This window comes from Notolepis coatsorum (assembly GCF_963971535.1).
Source record: "Notolepis coatsorum genome assembly, chromosome: 20".
Lineage (NCBI taxonomy): Eukaryota > Metazoa > Chordata > Actinopteri > Aulopiformes > Paralepididae > Notolepis > Notolepis coatsorum.
Window position 1 is genome coordinate 41,934,740 of NC_140184.1, and position 16,199 is coordinate 41,950,938.

General features: G+C 43.5%; 1 protein-coding gene across 4 annotated transcripts in view; it reads left to right on the forward strand.

Annotated features, from left to right (window-relative positions):
- Positions 1-16,199, forward strand: part of cttn (cortactin) — a 45,377-nt gene that overhangs the window by 23,091 nt on the left and 6,087 nt on the right. For 2 of the 4 annotated variants that reach the window (XM_084337832.1, XM_084337834.1), the window contains 6 exons: positions 3,400-3,510; positions 4,929-5,039; positions 6,347-6,402; positions 6,761-6,830; positions 9,368-9,609; positions 15,596-15,746. In XM_084337832.1, the coding sequence (XP_084193958.1) occupies positions 3,400-3,510; positions 4,929-5,039; positions 6,347-6,402; positions 6,761-6,830; positions 9,368-9,609; positions 15,596-15,746 (741 nt within the window). The remainder of the gene's footprint in view (positions 1-3,399; positions 3,511-4,928; positions 5,040-6,346; positions 6,403-6,760; positions 6,831-9,367; positions 9,610-15,595; positions 15,747-16,199) is intronic. The other 2 variants (XM_084337833.1, XM_084337835.1) reach the window with 1 other exon arrangement.

Consider the following 16,199-nt stretch of genomic DNA (forward strand, 5'->3'; position numbering starts at 1 on the left):
AAAACTGTCGAAATTGTAGTTATTTGAAGTTTGGATTTTATTTTTTACTAATTAAATTATTTATTAATTAAATTTCTTGAGACTAAAGTACCGAAAAAAGGTACCGTTGGGTACCGGTATCGATTCACAGGTACCGGTACCGGTATCGGTTCAAATGTGAAAGGTACCCATCCCTAATTGGGACACAATACTGTCGGACAAATAACAATAATTAACTCATTTACAAGTTGTATTAAGTTTAGCAAATAAGGGAACAGATGAATAACATTTCAATGCAGTCAAAAAAGCAATATTTCGATTTTTACATTTTCGGGGTTGGTCACGTTGAGTCACATATAAGCTGCACCGTTATATAAGCCGCAGGGTCGAAAAATGGGGGGAAAAGGCGCGGCTTATAGTCCGAAAATTACAGTATATGAGCCTTGAAATAATAATAATAATAATAAACATAATAAATGTATAGCACCTTTCATACAGAAATTGCACCTCAAAGTGCTTCACAGATAAAAGACGGGCATAAAATGAGCACATAAAGTGCAGACATATAAAATCAGTTTTTCACATTAGGATCTAACAGGCCACCTTCTTTATGGTTTGATTCAGTTTTAAAAATAGACAATAATAAAAAGAATAAGATAGAATAGACAGTAAAATAGTGCAGTGCAATAAGTAGTAGAATAGAATATACATGAAATGAGCACATACAGTGCAGACAAAATCAGTTTTTTACAGTGCAATACAATTACGACTGACATTCAAAAAAAATTTTGGCAATCGAAGCTTCGGGGCCGAGCTTCGATTTTAATTCGAAGCTTCGATTTTATTTTTTTTATTTTTTATTTTTTTTTTTTTTAATCTTATGTTGTGGGACTTGTACAGCACTTTGGTAAACTTTGTTGTTTTTAAATGTGCTCTATAAATAAAGTGGACAGTGTGATTTAATTCAAGGTGGATCGCTGTTGTCGTTTGAACAACTTCAGATTTCATGGGAACTACCAATCCCCCAAATCAAGAATGTTTAAGATGAATGAAGTAAGATTTTGATTATTTGAAATATGGCCTGTGTAGACTAAACTATGCACAGAATTATGTCTGTCTACAAGGTCCGGATTCTACATGGTCCGGCAATGTAGACCTTGTAGACTCCACTACAGACCAATTATCAGTGAATGTTCATGCATTTTTAAGAAGGGCTACTTCCACAAAAAAACAAAGAACTCACAAACATCTCAGTAGCACCTTATCTAAATGTTCTATTTCATATATGGAGATTCATATTTATTTATGTATTGCATGCATTTCTACATTTTATTTCCTATTTTGTTTATTCATCCCAGTATCTTTCTTTCTTATGTGTGGAATTCTACAAGGCATTTACATTCACATTTACATTTAGTCATTTAGCTGACGCTTTTATCCAAAGCGACTTACAAGTTCTGTACGACAGGTCATCAGGAAGGATACAACTCTATCAGCTGAGTAACAATATTCATCAAAGTGTTGCTTGTTAGTTACAGTGTAGGTTAGTTTATTAGGACAAGTGCATGACAGTAAGGTTAGTTAGGGTTAGATTTTTTTTATTTTATTTTTTAAATTTTATTTCAGATAATGGTTGAAGAAGTGCGTCTTTAGTCGACGGCGAAAGATTGGATGGGATTCGGCTGTCCTAACTGGGGTGGGTAGTTCATTCCACCATTGTGGGGCAAGGACTGAGAATAGGCGTGTAGGTGGTGTACCGGTATATGTGTTTGAGGATGATATCCTTCAAACGGGCAATAGTGATGATATAATTTGGGCAGTGCTGAGCTGGGTTACTTTCCTCCAGTGTATTTGTCCCCCGGCCCCACCCAATGGCCCCATGCACACACACACACCGAAGTAAAAATTAAAAAAAAATTAAAAATTTGAAAAAAAAATTATTATTATTATTTTTTTTTAAACTTCGATTTTTTTTTTTATGTTCGAAGCTTGTGCCATCGAACGAAGCTTCGAAGTATTTAAGACAGCCCTAAATACAATAGTTCTGGATTACTGTTTTAACAGTTTAACGTCGTCTTTCCCTTCTCTGTTTGGTATCCACAGTTTAAAACTTGACAGTCTTCCCTCCTGTTTGATACCCACTTTGACCCTTCGAACCTCTCACTCAGGGCAAACCTCCCTCCCAGGGCGCAGTTCCCTCTCTCTGGGCCCAGTTCTAGGCCTGGGTCCTACACGGTTTTAAAGCCTGATGGTCTTTCTTGTTTGCTACCCACACAGTTTAATACCCGACAGTTTTGAACCTGTAATAGACAGAGTAAAATAGTAGAATAGACAGTAAAATGATGCAAAGTGCAGTGCAATAAAATTTAATGGACAGTAAAATAGTGCTACAGTACAATCAACACAACACAACAGTGATGTGTATTAAAAGGCTATGGTCAAGAGGTACGTTTTTAAATAAAAAAGGCAATACATCTCAATTTAAAGGACCATGCTCGTCTAAATATGAGCAAATACATACTGGGTGCTCTTACCATCTGAATTAGTTTCTCTCCTTCACATCGCCTGTGGTGCTTTTTTCCTATTGCTTGGTTTTTAATGAGTTTTTCCTTACCTTCGCTGGGGAATGTTGCATATTTGGATTTTATGGTGGATTTTGTTCTTGATTTATTGTGATGTTTCTTCTTGACTTGTTTGGGGACATTACCTTGTGATTTTGGGCTTCACCTTACCAATTGAGTTTACCAATTAAACTCTAATTCATTTGTAGTCTCAATTGCATTCTGTGTACATATTTAGACTGGTATGAAATTACAGATTAGGGGAGGCGGCTGGGTGGCGCAGCGGACATTGCGCTCGTCACCAACACGAGACACCGGTATCAAATCCCGCTGTCGGCGTTGCCTCCGGCTTGGGCCGGCCGTCATACTAACTCAATTGGCAGAGTTAGCGGGTGGGAAGTCGATGGGTGGTAATCTGGACATTGTAAACAGCGACTCCTACAGGTCGGTTGGGGCGCCTGCACAGCAGAGACAGGAAAATGGCGGGGGCAGTGTGAGCCTCCTACACGTTACTCCTTGCCAAATGAGAGTCCGCGCTGGCAGGTGAAAAGATGCGACTGGCTGCCTCCACATGTATCGGAAGGGACATGCGATGGGCTTCTATCCTCCCTACAACCGGCCAGTGGGGGGCACATGCGAGCAACGATCAAGACAGGGGAGGCGAGAATTGGCATGGCTAAATTGGGATGGGAGAAAAATAGAAAAAGGGGAGAAAAAGTCGATAAAAAAAAGAAATTACAGACTAGGGGGTGAGACAAACGTTTATCTTTTTTTGGCTGTGGGGCATACAGTGGTGTACCCACTCAAATTTAATGTTGGTGTTATACACAGTATTGAAAGTGTGTCTGTCTGTGTGCAGACTATGTGAAAGGCTTTGGAGGCAAGTTTGGCGTGCAGACAGACAGGCAGGACAAGTCGGCATTGGGATGGGACCACCAGGAGAAACTACAGCTCCATGAGTCACAGAAAGGTAATGTATCTGATTAGGACTCTTTACTCAGAGGGGTAAAACATGTGTGATTAAGACATTTTACTCACAGAAAGGGGACACCTTTTTAAGATAAGATATTCCTTTATTGATCCCTTTGGGGAAATCTTTGCTCGTAGGTTTCCCTTTTGGAAGAGGGAATATTCATAGTTAATTTCTGGGCTGGAACCTTCTTCTTATGAGTTGACGCACAACATAAAATATGGTTATTTACTTTCTGTTTGATGTGTCCACATAGGCCACTTAACAATGGATGGAGAGATACTGTATACTTAGTGTTCAGGGAGACTGAGACATACTGTCCTAAACAAAGGCAGGATAAAGGTGACCCAAAGGTCAAAGTTACGTCGTTTTTCTCCAAAGACTTTACCTAATTAGCTTAGTTTGAAGAAAAAAATATTTTTAACAGGAAACTGCTAGAAGGTTAGCGCCATTATATTTTGTTAGTTGCCTCAATCGCAAAAATTTGTCACACATGACCTTATTTTGTCATGAATTATTTGCCAGTTTTATAAATTATTATATAAAAACAAGAAAAGTGACACTTCAAGATTATGAAGTGGGTTTCTAAATGTAGCTCTTCATCAAACCATCTGGTCTTTGATTTTATTTAAAAAAGTTGCAGACACAGAATGTTAGTTGACTGTAATATGAGCATCCACCACCCCTCAGTCTTTACAAGCTGGCTGCTTTAATTCTTGGAACTGCTGAAAATCTGTGTTCAATCACCCCAAACCCTCCTTCCTCATCGCTCCACACTTGTGGTGTTTTGATGTGGTCACAGTGTGGTTTCAGTCTAGCTCATTGAACGCTGACAACTTCCTCAGTGTGCTGAGAGTACATCTGTCGCAGGCTCACAGAGGAAGTGAGACTTGAAGATTAACCGCACCATGGTACAAAATTAAGGGGAATGTTTTCACATCATATCAGCTACAGAGTAGAGGACTGTGGAGGCTCTACATCCTCTACCTCTTGCCTGTTTTGGGACCATGTATTCCTTCATACGCCTGTCTCTTATAGATTCTGTCGCTGTATCTTGTCTGTTCTTTTCTATGCTAGTCGTTATGTTGAGAGATTGTCACTTGCTGGCCATGCTGCAAAGCTGGAGCTCATCCTAACTTTCACTTAAAAGGTTGTACGTGAACCTAGCCGTTACCTTAACCTAACTTTATCTCAACCTCGCTAGATACGTTACGCCTAACTAACCTTAACATAAAATAGAGATGGGGAAAAAATATATATATTTTTGAAGATGTTGTTTGCAGCTTGGCCAACAAGTGATAAACATATTGAGGCATGCTTTGTGTATATCTGTCTCTGTCTGTCTGTTATATTATATATGTGTGTAATGTCTGTGTGTGTTTGTCTACTCTACTGTATATGTGTGTGCTATGTTTCAGACTATAAGCGTGGGTTTGGAGGGCAGTATGGGGTACAGGTGGAGAAGCAAGACCAGTGTGCTCTTGGATATGAGCACAAGGAGAGCCTGGCAAAGCATGAGTCTCAGAAAGGCACAGACCCATCCCTGTTATACACACAGACCCCCCCCCCCCCTCCTCCTCCTGGGAGAGACACTCCCTGACACCCCTCCTCCTCCTGGGAGAGACACTCCCTGACACCCCCCCCCCCCCCCTCCTCCTGGGAGAGACACTCCATGACACCCCCCCCCTGTACTAACAAACAACCCCCTTCTGTTCCACAACCTCCCACCTCTGCAGCACAGACCAGTTACATTAACAGTAGAATAGTCATGATATAATAAATTAATAAGATATTTAAAATATGTATTTGTACTATTATACTGGCGTCTCAGTGTCATTGATGATGGCATCATGGCAGCCATACTTTCAGTATGTTTGCAGTAGTTTACAGTAACCACCAAGTCCTAAAAAGTTGTGCTCTTGGAAAACCATGCATTCTGGGTAATGGGTTTTCTTGAACTAACGTTCATTTTCAAGAACTTCTGGTCTTTGCTGCTAAGGTGTCGGAAACGTTGACATTCCCAGACTATGTGTAAATGTTTACTTTGTAAACTATATATGGGTTTTGTGATGTAACGAACAATTGTTTTGCCCCTTCCCATCCATGCCCCATATAGCTCTGAATCGTATAGTGCTTAGCCCTAGCCTACCCTAGTGCTTCCCTACCCTAGCCTGCCCTACCCTATCCCTACTGTTCCCAGCACTGCCATATCAATTTGTTTGCTTCCCAGTCACCTTGTGCATGATGGCTGCACAGTCATACAGTTCACCACACAGTGCATTTATCCACTATCCTACTGCAAAAGCACAGAAATATGGCTGACTAACAGAGTTTGAGCCAAGATGGCAGCTGCTTGCCTCTGTCCCCAACCACTGGCCTGAACCATCTGGCTATTTGCCAGCACTCTTCGACTTCTGCTGTCTACCGTATATCAGTATTCTGTTTGTTTGGCAGTTATTTTGTTCTTCCTTTCATACAGGTTTGCATGAGCTGCATCTCAACCCTCCATTTGACTCATGCAATTATCCCTCCTCGATTCTGTCAATACTCTCAACCACAGTTTACTTTGTCTGGTTAATTTCAGACCATAAAAGGCCTCATCTTCAACTCCCAAAAAAGACAGTTAGATTGTAAATAATCAAACAAATTGTCATACATCTATCTTGTATAAAGACCTTGTCATTTGACCTCTGCCAAGACTTTCCACAACATGGTCTGGCAGTTTAAATTGTTATTTTAAGCTCTGAAAAGCTCTGATAAATTCTAACTGTGGTTAGTCTGTTAGTTTGAGTGAAACAAAACCTAACCTCTATACTTGCCTACATTCTGTTTCCAGATTATTCCCATGGATTTGGAGGGAAATTTGGTGTCCAGCAAGACAGGATGGATAAGGTAACGTACATGTCAGCTTGCGACATCTTTTTATAAAACAAATTTTACCTTGAAAATACCTTTATACTTTCTAGGAAGTGACTTGCATGATGGACCATCAAATGCCATGCCTCTCAATAAGGAGATGATGATAATATGTTATATAAAATGATATAATGTTATGAAAATGGAAGTCATCAAGACGTAATATCTTGACAACTTGTATATTGGACCATATTGACAATTTTCCTCTCGTTTCCTTTCCTACCCTCCTTCCCTGGTCTCTTACAAGTTACTGCCTGGTAGAAGTCGAGTGGTAGGGAGGGAAGTAAGGAATGGAGCAGTAGTGAAGTGTGTCAATCTTTCTGGTGCCTTGCAGAGTGCAGGGACCTTTGAGGATGTGGAGAAACCAAGCCCGGCCTACCAGAAAACCAAGCCTGTGGAAGCTGGTAGGTGACTGTCAACAGTGTGCGTTGCAGGCCACGCTCAAGGACGTGCTTGCAGACACGGACTGGGATATGTTCATAGGAAGTGCCAGTGACGTCAGTGAATTAGCAGACATAGTGGTGTGCTACATAACAACAATAGCTGATGGTATTGTCCTCAGGAAAACGGTGCGGATTTTCCCAAACCAGAAACCGTGGGTGGATAGCACTATTAGAGCAGCTCTGAACTCTCGTACCACCGCCTACAACCTGGGTAGAGAGTCAGGAAACATGGAGGAGTATAAGGCTTCAGTCTATACTCTACGCAAAGCAGTCAAACTTGCTAAGAGGACATATGCTGACAAACTGGAGACACAAATGGCACAAAACGACACAAGAGGATTATGGCAGGGACTGAAGTCAATAACTGACTATAAAGTCAGCGCCCCGTCAATGGGGAGCGACGACGCCTCCCTCGCGGACAAGCTCAACACCTTCTACGCTCGGTTTGGTGTAGACAGTGGCGCTGCTGGCTCTCCGGCTAGTGACGTCACTGGCGCGCCGGCTGTTGTGGAGGGGGGGGGGCAACCGCGAGGGGGGGGGGACGCTCTCTCGTTGTCGGAACACAGTGTGAGAAGAGCATTTATGCAGGTGAACACCAGGAAGGCTGCTGGCCCAGATGGCATAACAGGACGTATACTCAAGACCTGTGCCAACCAGCTGGCCCCTGTGTTCACCGTCATATTTAATCAATCACTGGCGGAGTCAGTGGTCCCTGCCTGCTTCAAGAGGTCTACCATCATCCCTGTGCCGAAGAAACCCTCCCCAGCATGTCCAAATGACTACAGACCGGTGGCACTCACCTCTGTGGTCATGAAATGTTTCGAGAGGCTGGTCAAGGACCACATTTGTGCCTCCCTCCCCAGTGATATGGACCCTATGCAATTTGCATACAGGACAAACAGGTCCACCGACGACGCGGTCTCCCAGGTACTGCACAGCACCCTCTCGCACCTTGACCGTCAGAAGGGGGGCTATGTGAGACTGTTGTTCATTGACTACAGCTCAGCGTTCAACACCATAGTCCCCACCAGACTGGTGGACAAGCTGATCGAGCTAGGTCTGAGCTCCGCCCTGAGCGCCTGGGTACTGGACTTTCTGAGCGAAAGACCCCAGGCGGTCAGGGTGGGGGGTCAGACCTCCAACACCATCACCCTGAGCATCGGGTCCCCCCAGGGCTGTGTTCTGAGCCCCCTGCTGTACTCACTCTACACACACGACTGTGTGGCCAAGTTCAGCTCCAACTCCATAGTGAAGTTCGCAGATGACACGGTGGTGGTGGGGCTGATCTCGGACAACGACGAGAAGGCCTACCGGGAGGAGGTGGAGGTACTGGAACGCTGGTGCCAGGACAACAGCCTGCTCCTGAACATTGGCAAAACCAAGGAACTGATCGTGGATTATAGGAGAGGACAGCGGGAGACACACACACCACTGATGATAAACGGGGCTACCGTGGACAGGGTGAGCAGCTTCAAGTACCTGGGGGTCCACATCTCAGAGGACCTGACATGGTCAACACACATAGGCACAGTAGTAAATAAGGCGAAACAGCGTCTCTACCACCTGAGACAGTTAAGGAAGTTCAGAGTATCGGGGAAGATACTCCAGTCCTTCTACTCAGGAGCTGTAGAGAGCATCCTGACCGGAAACATCACTGCCTGGTATGGAAACAGCACGGCACAGGACAAGAAGGCCCTACAGAAAGTGGTGCGCTCAGCCGAGCGTACCACGGGTATTGCACTACCCCCCCTGCAGGTTCTATACAACAAGAGGTGCAAATCCAGAGCCTGCAGGATAATGAAAGACCCTCACCACCCCAATAACAGCCTGTTTCAGCTGCTGAGGTCAGGCAGACGCCTGCAAATCTCAGCTACTAGGACAGAGCGGTTTAGGCTCAGCTTCTTCCCCCAGGCCATCAGAGCCATGAACAATGTACATTGAGTGCTCAGAACATTGAACTGTCCACACACAAGCACACATGAACACACACACGACACGCACACTGTGCACGCTCACACACGAGCAGCCACTTAACACTTTAACATGAGCGGGCACACACTCATGTCGCACACACGCACACTTATGGCCAAAGGAAAGGTCACTTTAAATTAGAATAACAGGAACAGTGTATTGCACTACCAAAGCTAACTAGCATGTCACACATGCGCTGTAAATAACTATGTACAGATATCGAGATGTCACTCCATGTTACCTGCTATCTGTTACTGCACAATGTTGTTTCTTCTTTTGATTCTATTATATGTACCACTGTATTGCACATCGTTGCGGGCAAGACCACCCGCATTTCATTGTATACCTGTATGCCGTGACAATTAAAACTCTTGACTTGACTTGACTTGATGCTTGATGCAATGTGGAAACACTACATATAACCTTACACATGTAACCATACACATCACCATACATATCACTGTACATATTAATTTCCTCTTTTAATCCTCATGTCACGTTCTTCTTCCTGTCCTGTGTTTTCCCAGCTGCCAACAACACAGGCAGCATCAAGGCCCGCTTTGAGAACATCGCCAAGCAAAAGGAGGAGGAGGACAGGAAGCAGGCTGAGGAGCAGCGTGCTCGTCGACAGGCCAAGGAGAAGCAGGAGCAGGAGGAGGCACGCCGTAAGATCCAGGAGACTGCCAAGGCTCCCTCGCCTGCCCCTGTCCCCAGTCCAACCCCAAGCCCCAGCCCAGCAGTCCAGCCTGCTGCAGCCCCTGAACATGAGGTGAGTCACAGATAGTTGTTAGACTGGACATATACTTGATCAACCAGAGCTCCCCATATGCCGGATCAACCAGAGCTCCCCATATGCCAGATCAACCATAGCTCCCCATATGCCAGATCAACCATAGCTCCCCATATACCAGATCAACCAGAGCCCTCATATACCAGATCAACCATAGCCCCCCATATACCAGATCAACCATAGCCCTCATATACCAGATCAACCAGAGCTCCCCATTTACCAGATCAACCATAGCCCTCATATACCAGATCAACCATAGCCCTCGTATACCACAGGGTGTCCGCGGATCCTTAAAAAGTCTTAAAAAGTCTTAAATTGGGTTATCAATAATTAAGGCCTTAGTTTGTCTTAAAATGTCTTAAATCCATTTTCAGAGGTCTTAAAAATGCCATAGAAAGGAAAGATAAAATGCCATGTCATGTTTTATTATGAAATCTGGGGATTTGCTTTCGCCTTTCACGCAAAATGAAATGTGGCTCGGCTCTACCCGTAGTGTTTTTACCTGTGCCATCTGAGAACAGTGCGCGCGTGTGTGGTCAAAATGCCGGGAGGCTGCCGTTTTAATGAGCTCTGGCTCGGAGATATCAAATATAATTCATGGTTAAAAAGAGGAGAACATCCTTGAGTAGCCGTGTACAAAATATGCAGAAAGGATTTTTACCATGTGGGAGTCTGCACGTTCGAGCCACGTTGAAAGGTGAGCCACTGAGCCATGGGTGTTATTAACGTGTATCGGCCTGGCTCGCCAGGTAACTAAGTTCGAGACTACAAGTGCTCCACACCTGTCTCCGTAAATGTTTGTTATAAAAATACCACTTCAATAATCGAAATAGTCAAGTAACAGGCAGAATACACTATTGGAATTACAAACTCGTGTTTACCGGACTCTGTTTTTCACTGCAGTGTTGTAGCATAGCTTAACGTTAGCTAATTTCCTTTCATGTATTTCAAAACACGAAAACTTGTTGTGTATTGAAATGGTATTTTATTTTTATAACGGAACATTTACGGAGACTGGTGTGGAGCAGTTGTAGGTTGGAACGCAGTAACGTACTGTCTACCTGTATGTCGTGTATGTCATAAATGTTATGATGAATTGAAAATGGGGCACCCTGATGTAAACAAGACGAAAGTATTTCTCTGGTCTGCATCCCCTTAACAATTGTGTGTATTGAGCCGTACTGTATTGTACCCATTCTGCAATCTGTTAATAACGTTTTCAATCAAACGTGACGAGCCAGGCCAATTTTAGCATGTTTATTTATGGAATATGCAATCTAACAGCTAACGTGAACTTTACAGTTAATTACATGGATAATAATGTTAAGGTAGTTAGTTCATTCCAGGCCATCATTAGGCTCTAAAATTCATAGGCATTAGATGTCAACATTAAACAATAAACACTCTTAAAGTTAAGTGCAACCAGTGAGATTAAATTAATAAAACACTTTGTTTTATTTATAACATGCTGCTCATTTTTATTTAGGGAAGAAGCATCAAATTCTGATGAAAGCACGTCTAAATCCAGGTCCTGCATTAGTGGATTATTTCCAGCAGACAAGCAATGCATCAAGCAGCACAGCTACATCCACATCAACAGCCAGCCGTGTAGTGAGAGCCAGAGCAGCCAGTGGAGTAGCTTGCAGTGGAGTTGATTAATTGATTGATTGAAAACTTTATTAACAGATTGCAGAATGGGTACAATACAGTACGGCTCAATACACACAATTGTTAAGGGGATGCAGACCAGAGAAAGACGTTTGTCTTGTTTACATCAGGGTCCCCCATGTTCAATTCATCATGACATTTATGACATACAGATATACAGTACGTTACTGCATAACAGATCGGCTCAGCCAGGTTATATATGATGCCAAGTCTACATAATTTTGGTTGTTTAGCACAATAACATCTGATTTAATGTGATGGAAGAAGTGAAATAATCATTTTGAGTAAATATTTAATTTACCACAGCCGCATAAGATGCTGGAAAATCTTGAAAATGCACCTTGAAAATGCTTAAAGTGCTTGCATTTTGCCTTGGAAAAGGTGTACAAACCCTGCCTGGGGAGGGTGGTAATAGTTATGTGTTCTGACAGGTATCAGTCCTATGGTGATAATCATGTGTTCTTACAGGTATCAGTCCTATGGTAGTATGTGTTCTGACGGAAATGTGGCTGTTGCACTTGCTGCTTGGCCCCTGGTATATTTTGTATAGCTATATTTGCTATTTATGTTTGGTCACTCCTTTGTTGAAATTCATCCAATCCAGTTACTCCTTTAAGTTCAAGATTTTTAAGTTTCCAAGTTATTTTTTAATAAACATCTTTGGACCAACGTGTCCCTAAACTTAAACTAATTGGTGTCGTTGCATGATTTTTGCCATTTTGTTATTGTGAAATTGGTATTAAATTTAATTCTGAGTGGCATTAAAAAGTCTTAAATCTGACTGGGCTAAACCTGCAGATACCCTGTACCAGATCAACCATAGACCTCATATACCAGATCAACCATAGCTCTCCATATACCAGATAAACCATAGCTCCCCATCTACCAGATAAACCATAGCTCTCCATCTACCAGAACAACTATAGCCCTCATATACCAGATCAACTATAGGCAAGTCAGCTTTATTTATATAGCACGTTTACAATGACTAAAAGCCAACCAAAGTGCTTTACAGGTATGACACAATAAAAACACTTACAATACAGTAATAAATAAAATACACAAAGATTACAATAAAAAGTATAGTACACTAAGAAACAAGAGCAAGGTCCATTATAAAAAGACGAGAAGTAATAAAATAGATGGATAGCCCCCTTTACCAGATCAACCACAACACCGAGACTGGACTTATAAACACAGTGGATGTTATAATGTCAATAATGACTTGGCAGTTACTAGCTACAGCCTCCATATACCAGATCAGTTACTAGTTACACTGCTACACAGAGCATTTGTTGATGTTTCACTGTCAAACATCTCTGCTCCATGAGGAAGTAAGGTAACTGGTGCTACATACACACATTTTTCCATTAACATACTGACATCTTCTATTAATTAGTTCTGTCCATCTTTGTGAGTCTACTTTAGAGATGCAAAACTATCTACACAAAGCCACTCATGTCCAGCCATAAAGGTATGGTTTCCTTCCTCAGAAAAGATGGTGTTTACTTTTCTGATAACTATATCACTGCATAGCTCATAAATGTTCAGACAAGTTTAATATTGGTGGCTGGGTGGCGCAGGGGTCTAAGCGCTAGTCACCAACGCGTGAGACACAACGGTATTGAATCCGGCTGTCAGCATTGCCTCCGGCTTGGGCCGGCCGTCATACTGACTCAATTGGCAGAGTCAGCGGGAGGGGAGTCGGTGGGTGGTAATCTGGTTGTTGTAAACAGCGACTCCTACAGGTCGGTCAGGGCGCCTGCACAGCAAGGACAGGAGATGTCGAGGGTAGTGTGAGCCTCCCACACGTTACACCTCACCAATGAGAGTCCGCGCTGGCAGGTGAAAAGAAGTGGCTGGCTGACTCCGCATGTATCGGAGGGGACATGCGATAGATTCTTCAACCCTCCCTACGACCGACCAGTGGGGGGCACATGCGAGCAACAATCAAGACAGGGGAGGGGGGAATTGGCACGACTAAATTGGGATGGGAGAAAAACAGAAAAAGAAGAAGAAAAAGTGGACCAAAAAAAAAGACAAGTTTAATATTTGGTTATTTGTATGCATGAAATTTAAAGTCATTGCCACATTTCCGTCCAAATGAATTTGGCCACAGCGGTCCGTAAATGGTTACCATTATAAGGCACCTGGGACGGAGCTCTTTCAGGCTTTGTGTCATAGAGCTCTGCACAGAGATGGGGACTCAACTTGCATACAAATTCACTTGAGACTCGTACCCTACCCATACAACGTTAGCCTCGACTAGGGACTTGTGAACAATGTAAGAGAACAGCACAGCCTAATTAAATTAAGCATATTATTTGGTTTAATTTTCAAGATGATATTCTTTGTATTTGACCTACATTGACCAAAATTTGCTGTCATCCCAGCTTTCTGTGCAGCCGTACGCAGTTACGCTGGAGAGCTTGCCAACCCAGTGCCAGATATTAATGAGCTGGACAAATTACATCTCTAGCTCTGTAGGAGATTGTCATATACCAGAGCAACCAGAGCACAGATGACATCATACTGGACTTGGGTATTACTAGTTACAGCCCCTGTACCGGGTGGTGTAGTAGTTAACACTGTCTCCTCACAGCTAGAAGGTCCTGGGTTCGATTCCCGCTCAGGGACCAGGTTGCCAGGTACCCAGGTGGGGTATCTCCCGAGCCTTTCCATGTTCCCCCGTGCTCGCAAGGGTTTCCCCTCCCAATAAGATGAACCCAATGGAAAAACATGCAGAACAGATCGCTAACGCTGTCGCGTCCCTGACGAAAACGGACATGAGCACTTGGATTGGTCCCCAGGCGCAGCCCACGCTGCAGCCTTAGGCATATCTGCTCCCAGCTGCCCTTGGGGGGGGGGGGGGGTTGGCGGGAATAGAAAAGTACAGAGACATTTCTTCTGCGACTCAGTGCATGTGTGTGTCCCTGTGGGCCGCCCATCTCGTGTGTGTGTCTGCAAGACAAATAAAGACTTCATCTTCTTCTGTATGCCAGTTGAGCCACAGTATAGACTGAGTTAGTGATATTGGTCTTATCAGTTACCAGGTAAGTCACGACACAGTGTATGTTATGTTGTGCCGTACCAGTCACAAGTGTACTACAGCACAGATGATTAGTTGAGCTTGATGTATCCTGTAATGGTATTTTCCCAGCATCTCTCCTATCTTGTAATAGTCCCTCACCACCCCAATAACAGCCTGTTTCAGCTGCTGAGGTCAGGCAGACGCCTGCGAACCCCAGCTACTAGGACAGAGCGGCTTAGGCTCAGCTTCTTCCCCCAGGCCATCAGAGCCATGAACAATGAACATTGAGTGCTCAGAACATTGAACTATCCACACACATGAACACACACACGACACGCACACTGTGCACGCTCACACACGAGCAGCCACTTAACACTTTAACATGAGCGGGCACACACTCATGTTGCACACACGCACACTTATGGCCAAAGGAAAGGACACTTTAAATTAGAATAACAGGAACAGTGTATTGCACTACCAAAGCTAACTAGCATGTCCCATATGCTCTGTAAATAACTATGTACAGATACCGAGATGTCACTCCATGTTACCTGTTTACTGCACAATGTTTTTTCATTTTGATTCTATTATATGTACCACTGTATTGCACATCGTTGCGGGCAAGACCACCCGCATTTCATTGTATACCTGTATGCCGTGAAAATTAAAACTCTTGACTTGACTTGACTAGTCTTTTTCTAGCATATCTCCTATCTTGTAATAGTATTTTCCTAGCATCTCTCCTATCTTGTAATGGTCTTTTCCTATCTTGTAATAGTCTTTTCCTAGCATCTCTCCTATCATGTAATAGTCTTTTCCTAGCATCTCTCCTATCTTGTAATGGTCTTTTCCTATCTTGTAATAGTCTTTTCCTAGCATCTCTCCTATCTTGTAATAGTCTTTTCCTAGCATCTCTCCTATCATGTAATAGTCTTTTCCTAGCATCGCTCCTGTCTTGTAATGGTCTTTTCCTAGCATCTCTCATATCTTGTAATAGTATTTTCCTAGCATCTCTCCTTACAGGTGTCTTGCAGCACAGATGATCTTATTTTATTCTACTTTAATTTACAAGGTTTTAATTAACTCCTTCTTGCTTTGTAAGTGTTGATATTGTCTGTTCATGTTGATGCATCAAATTACTGAGACAAATTCCTTGTATGTGCTAGCTTACTTGGCAATAAAGACCGATTCTGATTCTGATAAGATCCCAGGTTCCTCTTCAGTTTAATCTGACAGAGGTATGTCTCCCCCTGGTGGTTGCTTTAGGAAACTGCCACAGTTGAGGAAGTCGTTGATGAGGCTGGCGAGGAGAAAGGGGAGCAGCAGCAGGAGGCGGAGCAGCAGGAGGCAGAACCAGCCTCCCAGCCTGCCCAAGAGGAGGAGCCTGACCAGCACACTGAGGAGCCTGCAACAGGAGGTGACGCACACGCACACACACACACACACACACACACACACACACAGGAGGTGACACACACACATACGTGGATCTGTTTCATTTGTCGAATTAGTGATTTTAGGACTGGGTACTCAAGTCCAGGGGTGCAGTCGTGCACACACGCGGTTACACGCCGTGTTACTAGATAACTGAGGCAGAAGTACGCGCGATCGCGCACGGATGTGTACTCGCGTGTACGCGCACACAAAAATGCGCTCTATCCATTTGTTGTGCGCTAAGTACCCGGCCACCCATAACAAAAGCGTGTCTTCAACCACGCCCCCGCCCGCAAATACAAACCGATCATTTGACAATGATCCCACTGTCCCCCACAACAGAGACAGCTGTGCTGCCACTCCACAACAAGGCAAGTAACCGCATTTAAAACAGCTTTTCTTTTTTTCTAGTCTATAGGCCCTAATGTATTTGTCC